The sequence below is a fragment of the Archocentrus centrarchus genome, chromosome 4, assembly GCF_007364275.1.
Source record: "Archocentrus centrarchus isolate MPI-CPG fArcCen1 chromosome 4, fArcCen1, whole genome shotgun sequence".
Taxonomy (NCBI): domain Eukaryota; kingdom Metazoa; phylum Chordata; class Actinopteri; order Cichliformes; family Cichlidae; genus Archocentrus; species Archocentrus centrarchus.
In genome coordinates this window covers 11,723,006-11,738,001 of record NC_044349.1, presented here as the reverse complement: position 1 = coordinate 11,738,001, position 14,996 = coordinate 11,723,006, and the positions used below count along the sequence as shown (strand labels likewise).

The window sequence follows — 14,996 nt, the reverse complement described above, 5'->3', positions numbered from 1 at the left end:
CGAAAAAATATTTAAAGGCAGGTCACAAAATCCTCATCAACATGTTATCTGTAGTTAAAGATACAGACAAGGTAACCTGATGTATTTGCCCCTTAGCTGACTTTTATTTTATATCTTATCTTGTGTTATTTGAAGTAAATTTAAGACCTAGTCCAAAACAAGAGAAAAATATTTAAGCTTCAATCAAACTTTGGTTTGTGTATTTTATCAATGATGGGTATATTTAGAGATACCCAGTGGACCTCTTTTTAATATTTGCACAGATATGATTTTGACCTGTTGGCAGGATTCTATATCCTAGCCCCTTTTTGGGGAGCTTCGTGCCATCTTTGCTCCAGTTGATTGTGGGCTCTGGGATGCCAGATGCAGTACATGCAATGACCACCGGGGACAGCCTGGTTACGACTAACTCTGTGGGTTCATCTGCTATAGATGGAGGAACTAGAGGGACAGATACAATATGAAAAGTCACAATGTAGAATTAAATAGTTTGAACTTGTCACTGATGAATGATCTATTTAGAAACTATATATTAGAAAGGAAAGTAACTTATTTCACAAAGCGAAACAAAAAAATAGTCACAACAAGAATCTGTAAACAACTGTTGGGTTACCCACCGTTGACAGTGAGGTCAATGGATCTGGAGTCTTCACCTGCCTCATTAGAGGCAACACACCTGTACACAGCTGTGTCCTCCACTGTGGGTGCTATAACTACCAGCGAGCCTGATGACAGTAATCTGGAAATGATTAAGAGATGTTGTTAATATTTGTAAGGATTTATATATGCTTTACATACATATATGTAAAATGAAAAAGATTATATAGTGTAAAATCAACCATTTTTGTTTTTTCTGAGACAAGTTTTAAGATCTTTCATTAGGAAAAAGAGGTAGAAAAATTCTGGATCAACCTGTATATATTCTGGTTCTGGTCAGTATTTATAAGGCGATCATTTTTTCTCCAGCTGACAGTGGGTTTGGGTATGCCGGTAGCCTCACAAGACAGAGTGGTCTGAACGTTGACTATGACTGTGATATTGGTGCGACCAACAGCGATGGAAGGAGGCACTAAAAGATGAGAAAGAAATCATAAAAAAATTGATTCTTTCAATGTATTCTTGTGTCTTGTATGTGCATATTTACCACCAACCATATACTTGCAGATCCACTCTTTTGTGTTGAGTTCCAGCCTGATTTGTTGCCATGCAGAGGTAGGGGCCAGTGTCAGTCACCTGAGCAGAGTGGATGTGCAAAGATCCATCCTCTGCAAAAGTGTACCTGAACACATGTTCACAAGCTGAGTGAAACACTGAATGTGGCGATATGTGAAGGCGGAAAAACTAATTTATGATAAAAGTAATGACTTAAAACAAGGAACCAACCCGGGATTGTTTCCTGCCAATATTGCTCCATGTTTTCTCCAGGTAACCCGAGGTGGTGGAACTCCACTCACTACACATTCAAGCACTGCTGGCTTGTTGATGTGCACTGACACTGTCTGGGGTCCATCCTTGATAGTTGGGGCCACTAAGGTGGACAGGTGTTCATGGTGACTGATTGTTTTTATTGTTTTCTGTTGAGCTTTTATTCAACTCTATAACTAATAAATTATACATTTTTTTTAAAGGTACTGTTTAAAATTGTACCATTCACAGTCAGGTTGAACTGCCGCGTGGTCTTCCCAGCGATGTTACTTGCCACACAGGTGTACTGAGCTTTGTCCCTAAGCTCTGCTGTGTTGATCTGCAGGTAGCGGCCGCCAGACAGAATACGCACACGTGCAGAGGCCTAAAATACAGGGGGAAAAGGCTATTTCCATTGCCAGGTATAATAACAAAGGTACATTAGTATTCTGTTGTATGATTTCTGACCTGCAGTGGTTGGCCATCTTTGAGCCAAGTCAGTTTTGGAGGTGGAACAGCATCAGACTTGCACTCTAAAGTCACCTGTCTGTTCTGCAGCACTGACACATCTTGAGGTGTACTCTCTCCCGCAATGTTAGGGGGAACTGAAAAGGCAAACAAAAGTTCTGCCATGAACTCTGTAGCCCCCCCCCCCCTTTTTTTTTTCAAATTCTCAACTTTGTACACATGTGAATGACAAAGGGAAGCATTTCTAAAGAATTAAGTAACTATTATTCTAAGTCTGATTCTAAGGCAGCAACTGTTTCCATTAAGTTATGGAGCATGCATATTGCATTGTTTATTACTCACCATGCACTCGAACTAGGAAGTCCTTGTCATCATCTCCTGCTGGACTGTTTGCTAAGCAGGTGTATCTGCCTGTGTCCTCCAGCTGAATGTCAAGAAGTGTCAGAACAGTGGAAAAATGCACAAAAAACCTTATGTAGCCCTTTGTTATTATATACAGCATGTAATGGAAGTATGTACTCTAAAAATGTACATACTTATATTTGCATTAAACAAGTCTTTAATGCAAATATCTAATCAGCCAGTCACGTGGCAACAATTCAGTGCATTTAGGGATGAGACATGGTTAAGATAACCTGCTGAAGTTCAAACAAAGCATCAGAATGGGGACAAAAGGTGATTTAAATGACTTTAAACATCGCATGGTTATTGGTCCCAGACCGGTCTGAGTATTTCAGAAACTGCTGATCTACTAGGATTTTCCCACACACCCATCTCTAGGGTTTACAGAAAATGGTCTGAAAAAAAAAGAATAAAATATCCAGTGAGCGGCAGCTCTCTTGGTGAAAATGCCTTGTTGATGCCAGAGGTCAGAGGACAATGTCCAGACTGCTTTGAGGTGAAGGGAAGGCAACAGTTACTCAAATAAGCATTTGTTACAATCAAGGTATGCAGAAGAGCATCTCTGCATACAAAACACAACCTTGAAGCCAGTGGGTGGTGTAGGGCATATTTCCAAGTAAGCATTGTTAAATGCCACAGTCCACCTGAGTATTGTTACTGACTATGGTCATCCCTTTATGACTACAGTGTACCCATCTTCTTATGGCTGCTTCCAGCACCTTGTTGAATCTAAAGGCAGTTCTCAAGGCATAAGAGGGTCCAACCCAGTACTAGCAAGTTGTACCTAATAAAGTGTCCGATGAGTATATATGTAAAACTTAAATCACATGATACTGTAAGAAAAACTGGATTTCATTTTAACAATTCAGAGTCACTGACCTGTGCTGAGGCCACATGGAGCATCTTTCCTCCCTGGAGGAGGTGCAGGCTGTCTGTCTGTGGGAGTGGGCGCCCATCCTTGAGCCATGTCAGAGATGGTGTAGGTATACCTGCGGCCTCACAGTGTAGCTCCAGTACATTATTAACCACCACAGATACTTCTGCAGGTGCACCAGAGCCCTTGATGCGTGGAGGATCTTACAACGCACATATAACATTTCTTTATTCAGCCTTGAATCAAAAGCTGAAGCTAGACAATAAGATCTATAATCTGTCTGCACTCACCCATAACTTTCAGGTTGAAGTGACGACTTGCTTGACCAGCAGTGTTGTTAGCCATGCAGGTGTAGCGACCTGTGTCACTGACCTGGGCCTGTCTAATATGTAAGGTGGTATTCAAGTTAAGGAGAATGATGTGGTGGTCAGGGACTAGCGTCACTCCATCTTTGAGCCAGGAAACAGTAGGGGCTGGGGTCCCATCAGCAACACACAGCAGAGAAACCAAGTTTCCTCTGACTACAGTCACATCCTCTGTGCTCCCTGCTCCATCCAGACCGGGAGGGACTGAGGAGGGTAATTTAACAACTCGTTAGCCTTTGTTTCTCAGTTTGACTGGAGGATATCTGAAAAGTATGAATAAACATGAAAGCTATACAACTCTAGAACATGCAGGTGGTTAAAATTTCTTGCTGAATTAGCAAGTTTTCAGACTCACCATGCACCTGTAGGTTATAATGTTTGTTGTCAACTCCTGCCCTGTTTGATGCAACGCAGGCATAACTTCCACCATCAGACACTTGGATTCGTGCAATCCTGACAGATTAGAAGGCACAATGTATAAATATCCTGGTATTTCTGATGTTTCATATCAACCCAACAATTTCTTTTTTATGACACTTTTAATCCACCATTTTTACAATGCTTCAATTAAGAAATTGTTCCAATAACCATATTATATTAACAAAAGATATACAGCAATAACATCTGTTGGCAGAGTATACAGTCAGAGATAAGAATGTCTCACCATTAGTTTACATAAAACAGACAAATGTTTCAACATCATCATCATCTATGCACAGTCCATTGACGTACCGGAGCACTTGTCCGGCAGAGAGGAGACGTATGTGGGAGGAGATTGGCAGAGGCAGGCCATTCCTCAGCCAGTTTAGCTGAGGCAGGGGAGAGCCCGTTGCAACACACTCAATACTGACAGAACTGTCCAGAACGGCCGTGAGCTTCTCAACAGTCCCGCTATTGCCTTCTATGACAGGAGGCACTGGGAGAGCAATTGGAGAATAAGGTTATAAGAATCTTACTCCTCTTGCCATTGTGAAGAACATTTGAATGAATCTTTGCACCAAGTGATACACATTTAATTTATCTGAAAACCAAATTAAACCCACCATACACATTCAGATTGAATATCCTGTCCTCTTCTCCTGCAGCGTTGATGGCCATACAGGTGTACTTGCCACTGTCGGCAGTCTGAGCTCGTGTTACGGTGAGTTTGCTGCCATCTGCACTGATCCTGAACAACACACACACACACACACACACACACACACACACACACACACACACACACACACACACACACACACACACACACACACACACACACACACACACCTCATTTCATGTATATGTATTGCCATGTGTATTTGTGTAATATAAAGAATCCTATTGCAGTTTGGAGTTTTGCTTTACCTGAGCCCTTTGTTTCCTGTACTGTTGATGGCTTCTCCATCCTTCAGCCACTGGATGGTTGGGGTTGGGGTTCCCTGAGCTTGGCAGACCAACTGAATGGTTTGATTTAGCAGGACTCCCATCTCACTGGGTATCTCGGATCCAGTGATACTTGGAGGAACTTAAAGAGAATTACTGGAGTTAGCTGCACAGATCTGATAGTTTTAGAAATGCTTGTATGACAAAGAAAACTGGATACTTCAGCATACAAATTACCATACAGCCTGAACTGAAAAAAAAAAAAACTGCAGATACAGTGCGCAACAAATAAGGATATGTTGCATTGTGAAGTCCTTCTTAATTAACTGTCTTCTAGAAATGTGTTAGCAGACTTTTAAAGAGGGAACTTAAAGATTTTCATGTACCTTGTATGCTGAGGTGGTACCTCTTGTGCGCTTTGCCCTCCATGTTGGAGGCCACACATGTGTAAGTGCCACTATCAGAAAGCTGCGACCGTGCGATCTGCAGTTTGCTGCCCCCCGAGAAGATGTGCATCTCTAAAGACTCAGAGTTCTCTAAAAGGAAATATTAAGTTCATGTTTATTATAAAAGATTGATGAGGATAAAGCCACAGTATGCTGTGTATAATGCACAGTATATGCACAGTATAATCTGTTAACATTAACAGATTAAAAACTTTCTTTGCAGTTTGTTGAGCTCAGTTAGACCTGCACACAGGCTTACCTATGGGGCGCCCGTTTTTCAGCCAAGTAAGTACAGGTGGAGGGATTCCACTTGCGTCACAGGCAAAGATAACTGGATTACTGATGGTTTCTACAATTCTCTCCTCTGCTGGGCCATCAATACTGGGAGGTACTGAAGAGAGAGAAGAGAGTGAGAGCAATATTTTTAATATTATTCTGAAGGTGGACATGCTGTTTGAAATAAGTTCTTTATGCATTTTCAGATGCGTAAAAAAAAATTAGGAAAGACTACCATAGATGTTCAAGTGGAAGTGCTTGTCCACTTGCCCGGCAACATTGGTGGCCATACAAACATACTGTCCTGTATCAGATACCTGAAAAAATAGAGGCAGATGCAAAACATATACAAATAAACAAAACAAAACAAACAAAAAAATAAAACACCATGGTTATACAATGCTTGGTTTCCATTCATCTTTCACCTCTGAGCCTTTGATCTCGAGGATCTGTCCCTGAGCCAAAATGCGCAGGTTGGCTGATTCTGTCACCACCCTGCCATTCTTATACCAGGTGATGGTGGGAGGAGGGACAGCATTGGATTCACACTCCAGAGTTACTGATTTCCCCACAAGTACATTCACCACCATAGGAGAGTCCCCGCTATTGTCCCGGATACTGGGAGGAACTGCAAGAGCAGCGGTAAATCAATGTCAGCTGAAGGCAAATTAGGAACATACTGTGCAATACAAGCAGTGTAGAAATGCCCTGACCGAAAACAGTGAGATAGATGTGTTTGTGAGCCTCTCCTGCTGCGTTCAGGGCCACACAGTTGTATTTTCCCCCATCAGATACTTTTGCTTTCAGGATTTGTAAAGTTCGACCACCTGAAGGAACACATGGACACAGAGAAACATTCAGAACCCTTTCTTTATCGTGATATTTTTATGGCGTACTGACATTTACATATAGGTATTTTTTTTTAAACTGTGAGTCTGTAGGTGTAGATAATTCCTTCCCTTCAGTACCTGGCATGATGAGTGCATTGGTGTTAGCTTGAATTGGGCCCCTGTCATTTCGCCAGCTCAGTGTGGGAGGAGGGAAGCCAGTAGCTTCACAAGAGAGAGCCACAAAATTGTTCACCACCACTGTCACATTCTCAGGACTCAGGCCGATAATGGTGGGGGGCACTTAACGGAAGAAAACAAGCAACATTCAATAAAGCAGACAGAATTTTAACTAACGAACAAACGGAAATGAACAGAAAGAAAGAAAGACTCACCATGAACATTGAGATTGAAATTTTTTTCTGCACTTCCAGCCACATTTTCTGCCACACACACATAGCGCCCAGTATCTGATACCTGAGCAGTTAATATCTGAAGGGAAAAAATACGGTAAATAATAAGCAAGAATACAGTTCTGAAGTGCATTAATACTGAAATGTTTCCATAAACATTGCAAGTAAAGCAAGTATAAAGAAAAATGACAGGTATAGGGCTGTCTGCACGGTACAGGGGGTTTTAGACTCTGAGTATGAGTGAATTAATAAACGGCTGAACCATCACTGAAGTGCAACTTTACAAGTCCTTTGTGGTTCTTCAAAAAAGTAAAAAATCTTTGCTGTATACCAACTTAAATTTACCCTACAATTCTGTCTCTGCTAGCTACACTTATTTTATCAGCAACTGCAAGTTTTTGCATGATGACCTACAATAGGCACTGTAGATATTAAAGCTTTAATAAATTAACCTTGAATTTAGTTTAAATACAAAACTAATCTGTCTGTGTTTCCTGGTTGTTACCTGAAGTGATCGCCCACTGGACAGAATTCTCTGCAAACTACTGGAGGTGACTGGCTGGTTGTCCTTAAACCAGCTAATTTTGGGTGCTGGGTTTCCATCCACATGGCACTCTAGTTGGGCAGTTTTATTGACCAGCACTGTGACTTCATCAGGCAAGTCGCTGTCTGTTCCACGTATGGTCGGTGGTACTAGTGCAGGACACATATAGACCATGTGAAATGTTCTCTATTAAACTGATGGATCCTTGTACCATAGAAAAAGTGTTTTTACTCACGTAATACTCTGACATCATACTGGATGGAGTCTTCTCCTGCTTCATTGACAGCCACACATGTGTACCTGCCCGAGTGCTCAATCTGAGCCCTGGGAATCTGTAGCACTCGGCCACCTGAGGATAAAGCAGTGGAAAACCGGTACCAACTATCTGCCACATTTCATCTCTTTCTTATGATTTCCTTTATCTGTCTCACCTGGCAGGATCATAACTTTGTCATTTGATGTTAGCAGCTGCCCATCTTTGTACCAAGTGAGTGTAGGAGGGGGGACGGCGTTGGTCTCACAGTACAGGGAGATGGGATTGTTGAGTATCACGTCTCGTGCATCAACTCCAAAGCCTGGGGGAGATGTAGTATCACCATCTAAACCAGGCCTGTTGAAATTAGGTGGAACTGACCAGTGGGAAAAAAAGAGGAGAGATATCAAAACCTTACTTTAGGCATTTTTTTAAGGTTATTAATAGTGTAGTGGAAACATATGGTTGTGTATTTATGTAGCGTTTTTATCAATTAACAGTCATAGTTAACACATCTGCATTAGTCAACCCAGTTCACCTTGTATATTTACATCAAAGTCCTTCTCATCCTCTCCTGCTATATTAGTGGCTACACAGGTGTAGCGACCAGTGTCTGACACCTGAGCATGTTTGATCTGAACAATGCGACCGTTGGCTGTAATGGACACATGGTCATCTGACTGTAGGACCTGTGCAGAGAACGCAACAGAGAAAAAAATCAAGCCTTCATTTAAAATATCCTGCAGCTTTAAAAACAGTAAATAAATGACCCAGATGTTACCTGTCCATCTTTATACCACTGCAGTGCTGGGGTCGGAAAGGCCTGAGCTACACACTCCAAAGTCAGTGTACTGTTAACCTTGATCTTGACCTCTTTGGGGGCCAGTCCTTCCCCAGGAATGTCATTCTTATTGATCTGTGGAGGAACTGGAGTTAAAAAATAACTTTTAAGTTAACACATAAACAAATATATAATTACCAGTAATTATCAGTGATTTAAATATATTTACTTGCACAGGGAGGCACTTGCAAGAGTCTATGCTATGCTTTCTTTTGCAGTAAAGAAAGACACAGCATGCTCTCAAAGATGCAGAAATCTCACCATAAACCTTGACCTCATAGTGCTTCAGTGTCTCTCCAGCCTCATTAGTGGCCACACAGGTATACCTCCCAGCATCCTCTTCTTTAGCATTAAGAATCTGCAGCGTTCGCCCACCTGTAACATCCACAGAGTCACAATGTACCACACTATTCTAACACAATTTTCCTTTTTGCCCCTTTTATTGCCTCTTTAATTCTATTCTGCACGTCACTGCAAACCTGGAAGGACTCTGACGTTGCGACTGGATTCAAATGGAGTGCCATCCTTGAGCCACATTATCAGAGCAGGAGGATAAGACTGGACTTCACACACCAGTGAGGTGGGGCTGCTCAGGGTTACTGTAACCTCCTCAGGAGAAATATCAGGGCCTGACCCAGCAATGGTGGGAGAAACTGGTCAAGAAAAGTAAAAAAAACTACAGTTAAATTAAGAATATAACTTAATTCTACCTTTAATCGACCACATTAGTTATGAAAAACTCCAAAATTGGGAAAAAAAAGTTTTTGTACCCAGGACATTAAGATTGAAATGCCGACTGCGGTCTCCTGCACTGTTAGATGCCAGGCAGCTGTACCTGCCAGTGTCTGCAACTTGGGCTCCAGAGATTTGGAGAAAACGGCCACGAGATAAAATTTGGTGATGCCTGTCAGACACGAGCAGCTGTCCATCCTTCAGCCATTTAATCTCAGGTACAGGGTTACCTGGGAAATTGTAGAGGGGACTTAAGAAAATTGTTCCAATACATAGAGATCATCTTTACTGTAACTTACAGTAAAGATTCATCAACACTTTTCAGACTGTGTCATATACCTGATGCTTCACAAGAGAGAGTGATGTTGTGTTTCTCCTTCACTTTAGTATCCACCATCGTTCCCTCCTCCACAATGCTTGGTGGAACTGTCAATAAAATCAGTTAAATAGTTATTACTGTCTATCATAGTCCATTATATCCATCCATCCATCCATCCATCCATCCATCCCCGCTTATCCGGAGGCAGGTTGCAGCCTAGCATCTTATCGTTGGAGAAAGCTCATTTCTTTCTTTCTTTTTTTTTAAGCCTGTCATGTCTGGCAGTGTTCGCAATCAGAATAATGATCTGAATGCACTGGTGTACCAAAAATATTTGCTGAATATAAAAATAAATATCTTAATGGTACAACCTGTATAAATGTACAGGGACTTTAATTTAGACATTTTAAAAAATATTAGGGCATAAAAGAAAAAAAATACAAACCACAAAACAAGACATTTTTTTATCTCCTTCTAGCTCACCAAGGATTTCAAGGTCAAAGTTCTTCCTTTCTTCGCCAGCGATGTTAGACACAATACAGGTGTATCTCCCAGCATCGGCTACTGTAGCATGCATCAGACGCAGGCTGCGCCCACCTAGAAGTTAAATCAGTTATTATTATGTATCTATTACCATTGTACAATGTATTAAAAGGCTAGGTCAGAAGCAAACTGCACTTGTTTTTTACAGAAAAAAAAAACAAAAAACATTTAAGCCTGTTGAAATTACACGATTCCTTCTTGAACACTCTGCAATCACCCAACACAGAATAGCTGAACTCTTAGAATCAGCTGTTCAAACATTTAGAACACAGTTTAATGATTTTTGGCTAGTAACACTGGTCTAAACAGCCAACAGCTTAGCTTTACCACATTTAATGAGAAAATAAGTGACAAATAATGACATCCTAACCCTGCAGTTTATTGACACAACATCAGGTGTGACAACAGGAATGTCATTACCATCCACTCAGCACTTTTTTCAGTATTTCAAAAATATTAATAGCATACATTTGACTACAGAATTCATTTTTCACCCCAGCAACCAACAAAGTTCTTCTGGTATTTTCTCACAAAACTCTGGCTACTGAATTTGGCCCTAGTTGCAGTGACTCCATAACATTATTACTCGTAATAAGTTTTAACTTTTTGGCCTTTAAAACTTAGCTGGGAAGTAAAATAAATTCTAAGTCTGAAAAATCTAGACCAAGAAGTCCAAAGATCCAAACAGGAACTGACCTGAAAGGATGCGCACTGAACTAGTTGTTTTAATCGGTTGACCATCCTTCAACCAAGAGATGGCAGGAAGCGGGATGCCAGAGGCCTCGCAGCTCAGAGCAACTGGGTTCTTCACGACAACACTCACATTTTCTGGAAACTGCACCTGACCGATTATACTTGGTGGGACTGAAGATGAAAAGAAAGGAGGTAAAAGGAGGCAACGATAATTTAACACACAAGATTAGTTGTTTAAATAATACAACAAGATCAATGAAACTTAAATCCTTGAAAGAAAATCCTATAGCATATTCATACCATGTACACTGACGTCATGCTTGCTGTCAGCCTGTCCTGCCACGTTAACAGCGATGCAGGTGTAGCGTCCCGTGTCTGACACTTTAGCATCTTTAATCTGCAATAACCTCCCTTCATTCAGGACCTTCACACCATGCTGGCCTGCAATTGGCCGACCATCTTTCAGCCATGTGACCGCAGGTCGTGGCACACCTTCCGCATTACACTGTAGCGTCACATCACCTCCCTTTATTACGGTGACATCATCAGAGTCACCTTCAGTGCGTCTGATGGAAGGACGGACTGAAGTGAGAAAAGTGGGTGAGTTGTGTGTCATTAAAAAGATGCTAACAGTCACACTGCTGTGCATCAAATCATTTACAGAATTTTTTAATCATTTTTTTTAACCATTTTTTTGTTTTAAGCGATAGGATTACCACCAGTAGGCTTTCAAGGGGAAAGAGCTAATGAATCTTTATATTTTAAACATCTTTCTGGATTTCCATCCAAAGCAGGAATTTAGTGATTTACCAGCTCATAACTAAGCTTTTTTTTTTCACAATTCCCAGACCATTTTCTTTAGGGTGAAAAGGGGAATTGAAAGAGTTTGAACATCTGGTGGTGTTTGCATACCATAAACCTGTAGGCTGTACTGCTTGGAGATGGTGCCAGCTGCACTGGAGGCTGTGCAGGTGTAAGAAGCAGCATCTGTCTTCTCAGCACTTGAGATCTGCAGCTGACGACCTCCTGACAAAATCCTGACACGCTGGTCTGACTTCACTTCAGAACCTGGAATATACACAAAAAACAGGCTAGGTAAGGTGTGCCCATGTTTTTAACACGCATACAAGCATCACTTACCATCTTTCCTCCATGTGAGACTGGGAGGTGGAATGCCACTGGACTCGCACACAAGAGTGATGAGACTGCCTTCGATCACCGTCAGAGGAGACACCTCCTCTGAGCCGTGGATACTGGGGGAAACTGTAATAGCAAAGGGACACCAAAAGGAGGCAGTCACACTGCATTCATTAATTAGTATATTATACTATTATAATTAGATTATTAGTAATATATTTTCAATGGAATTTCAAATGAGCGAAGCATAAAGAATATTGATGAGCTGCTACAGCAAAACACTACTGTGACTTCCAACTTATAAAAATCTGAAATAAAAAACTCCCAGACAAATGCTGTTCATATCCTCTCATAAACAGTCTCGTGCACGCACGCACGCACCTACGCACGCACACACCATCAACTTACCCCACACATTGAGGTTATAGTTCTTCTCTGTTTTTCCAGCAACATTTGTGGCTTCACAGGAATATCTGCCTGAATCCTGCACCTGCACTCTGCTGATCTATCAGTTCATAGACAGATAATGAAAACACATAACCTCAGCCAGTGATAATGTAAATGACAACAGTAGAGATGCTGTTGTCATTAAAAGAGACCTCACAAGATTAAAGTTAATCTTTCAAGATGTCTTTATATTTTGGTTCTATGAACTGTACCTTGAGCAGACTACCATCTGCTGACACAGTCAGGCCAGGCTTCCTAAAGAGTGGGCGGCCATCTTTAAGCCAGGACAGGGTAGGTGGGGGGATTGCATCACTCTGGCAGTGCAGCTCCACTGGATGACCAAGCATCACTGTAGCATTCACCTCCTCACCCTTGATGTTAGGTGGCACTGTGGCAAGACATGAAGACAAGGTCCTGAAAATGCTTCTGTCACTGAATAAATCCTTTTTTGGGATATATATATATATATATATATATAAAATGTAACATTTCAGTATTATTCTGGGTAGACATTTTGGTACCCTTTTGTATTAAGGATCCATTATTGTGTCTGCTAAGTCACATAAAGTGTGCTAAATTAATTAGATTACATCATGAGTGAACAATATAATAGCTTCCTGAGATGCACAGGCATTGTTAGATTGGGCATCTGTTGCTATTTAAGCCCCAATTCCATCTTGGGTTATGATGGCACTTTTAAACCACTTCAACATATTTTAGTAACATTAAAAATTTGAGTGTCTTCATTTCCCAGTTTATGAAACCTAATCTCAGTGGGAATTGATAACATGCACCGAGATGCAAAATGAGTGGGGATTTTATTTCCCACTGAACATTTGTGCTACAAAAGTATATACCTATGAACTTAAGACAGGCAAATCATGGAAAAGATTAACTGACTTGAGGTGACTGTATTGTGATTTGGCCGTGTATAAATAAAGTTGAATGAATTGACTTTAAAATTGATTTAATTGACTTTGGGTCACGGGGCTCCATTTTGTGAATAATAATGTCATTATTTTAACAGGAGGCAGAAATTCCTGAATGTATTAGTTGAAAAAGTTGAAAAGGCATTTGTTCAAGTGTCTGTTTGTAAGTTTTTCAGAAGACAGCACACTCTTTTTGATAAATATGGCCTGGTCTAGAAAATGACAGCAGGCCAATTTCCCTTGTACTATGGTTGCTGGACAGACAGAGCCCAAGTCATTGGAGATAGACAGGAATAGACCATCAGCTTGGTATTTGTCCAGACACAGGAAGCTGCCACAAATGGTACCAATTACCACAACAAATCTGGTTTCATTTCAGTGGACAAGTTCTTTTTTTCTTTCTTTTTGATCTCTGTAAGGAAACTCGTCATTCGGGTGTTTGTATTCTGCATGCGTACATGAACAAAGACACATAAACACGGACTCTAAAATCCCATATATTTAAAATGACTTGTTTCCTATTACCTCAGTGACATTAGGTCTGATTAGCTTGATTTGCCATCAGGCTCAGCTCTATGCAGGAGACTGACAAGGTTTATTGAAATGCTAAACTCAGTTGAGCCATACTTCCTCTACATGCACATGCTTTGCTCGCTCAAGGCCCTTGCCAGATATTGTTTCCTTTTTATAACTCACATTTCTTGCTCAGTTTGGTTTTCTGCTGAAAGACATTTGACAGTCAGTCGTGACCATTAGTTAGTAAAACAAGGCGTGCAAGAAGGAAAAGACAAAAGATGCATGAACAAGACTTTGTCCTAAAGAGAGGAACCAGAGTCTGCAAACCACATGTAAAGCCAAATTTCACTATAATGTGAGTTAAGCTAATTTTAAAGCTTTTAATATAAAAGTATATATATAAATATATATGTATTATATATGTTGTTTAAGTAAAGTATAGTTCCTTATATAGGTATATTTATGCAACAACAACTGGCTATTTTCTCACCATAAACTTTCAGGTCATAATCTCTATGTTGTTCCCCTCCAGCGTTGACAGCCACACAGGTGTACCTGCCTGTGTCACTAACCTGTGCACTGTCCAGAGACAGCACTCTGCCACCAGAAAACACCTGACAGGGAGACAGAAACACATCAGAGGTCACAGTGCTCAGCTCACACACAAACTTGCAATACACACTCCTAAAAAGATCTGCAGAAGAATTACATTGTTTTCTAACAGAGCACTTCCACACACCTGCAAAAAAAATACAGCAATTATAATGTTCAATACAACATAACCCGAGGATGCATTACCTCACAGTTTGCATCATAACAAAGCTGTATAATGATAGTTATACAAGTCTGGAATAACATAATGTTGTTTTTGTCTAAAGCATAAAAACTGCAATGTACAAAAATATCTCATAATGAAGCATGAACTTAATGACTTCATGGGTACCTGTATGCCATCTGAAACACTTGCCACAGGGCTGCCATCTTTGAGCCATGTGATACTGGGCACAGGAACACCTGTAGCCTCGCACTCCAGCCTGACAGCCTCATTTACCACAACTGTTACTGTACCACCTCGGCTGGAGATGACCGGAGGCACTGTGAGGCACAAGAATAAAGCACACACACAGTAAAAATCTAATTCTTGTGGCGTTTTTTTCATTACGTTATCTACATATTGTCATGGTTTGTCACCGATTAATCTC

At 40.8% G+C, this 14,996-nt stretch overlaps 1 protein-coding gene across 1 annotated transcript in view; it reads right to left on the bottom strand.

Annotated features, from left to right (window-relative positions):
* hmcn1 (hemicentin 1) overlaps positions 1-14,996 on the bottom strand; it is an 83,926-nt gene that overhangs the window by 12,032 nt on the left and 56,898 nt on the right. The window contains exons 39-77 of the mRNA XM_030727296.1: positions 14,738-14,889; positions 14,285-14,408; positions 12,562-12,737; positions 12,311-12,407; positions 11,906-12,028; positions 11,678-11,833; positions 11,066-11,347; positions 10,769-10,936; positions 10,013-10,126; positions 9,550-9,636; positions 9,249-9,440; positions 8,958-9,131; positions 8,740-8,853; positions 8,419-8,564; positions 8,176-8,326; positions 7,816-8,013; positions 7,620-7,733; positions 7,346-7,533; positions 6,823-6,919; positions 6,569-6,730; positions 6,314-6,427; positions 6,026-6,228; positions 5,836-5,917; positions 5,584-5,715; positions 5,265-5,414; positions 4,861-5,020; positions 4,557-4,681; positions 4,246-4,429; positions 3,869-3,966; positions 3,439-3,717; positions 3,154-3,350; positions 2,215-2,296; positions 1,873-2,009; positions 1,648-1,789; positions 1,384-1,528; positions 1,152-1,279; positions 913-1,069; positions 618-739; positions 277-441 (exon numbers count right to left, since the gene is read on the bottom strand). Coding sequence (XP_030583156.1) covers positions 277-441; positions 618-739; positions 913-1,069; positions 1,152-1,279; positions 1,384-1,528; positions 1,648-1,789; positions 1,873-2,009; positions 2,215-2,296; positions 3,154-3,350; positions 3,439-3,717; positions 3,869-3,966; positions 4,246-4,429; positions 4,557-4,681; positions 4,861-5,020; positions 5,265-5,414; positions 5,584-5,715; positions 5,836-5,917; positions 6,026-6,228; positions 6,314-6,427; positions 6,569-6,730; positions 6,823-6,919; positions 7,346-7,533; positions 7,620-7,733; positions 7,816-8,013; positions 8,176-8,326; positions 8,419-8,564; positions 8,740-8,853; positions 8,958-9,131; positions 9,249-9,440; positions 9,550-9,636; positions 10,013-10,126; positions 10,769-10,936; positions 11,066-11,347; positions 11,678-11,833; positions 11,906-12,028; positions 12,311-12,407; positions 12,562-12,737; positions 14,285-14,408; positions 14,738-14,889 — 5,817 coding nt within the window. The remainder of the gene's footprint in view (positions 1-276; positions 442-617; positions 740-912; positions 1,070-1,151; positions 1,280-1,383; positions 1,529-1,647; positions 1,790-1,872; positions 2,010-2,214; positions 2,297-3,153; positions 3,351-3,438; positions 3,718-3,868; positions 3,967-4,245; positions 4,430-4,556; positions 4,682-4,860; positions 5,021-5,264; positions 5,415-5,583; positions 5,716-5,835; positions 5,918-6,025; positions 6,229-6,313; positions 6,428-6,568; positions 6,731-6,822; positions 6,920-7,345; positions 7,534-7,619; positions 7,734-7,815; positions 8,014-8,175; positions 8,327-8,418; positions 8,565-8,739; positions 8,854-8,957; positions 9,132-9,248; positions 9,441-9,549; positions 9,637-10,012; positions 10,127-10,768; positions 10,937-11,065; positions 11,348-11,677; positions 11,834-11,905; positions 12,029-12,310; positions 12,408-12,561; positions 12,738-14,284; positions 14,409-14,737; positions 14,890-14,996) is intronic.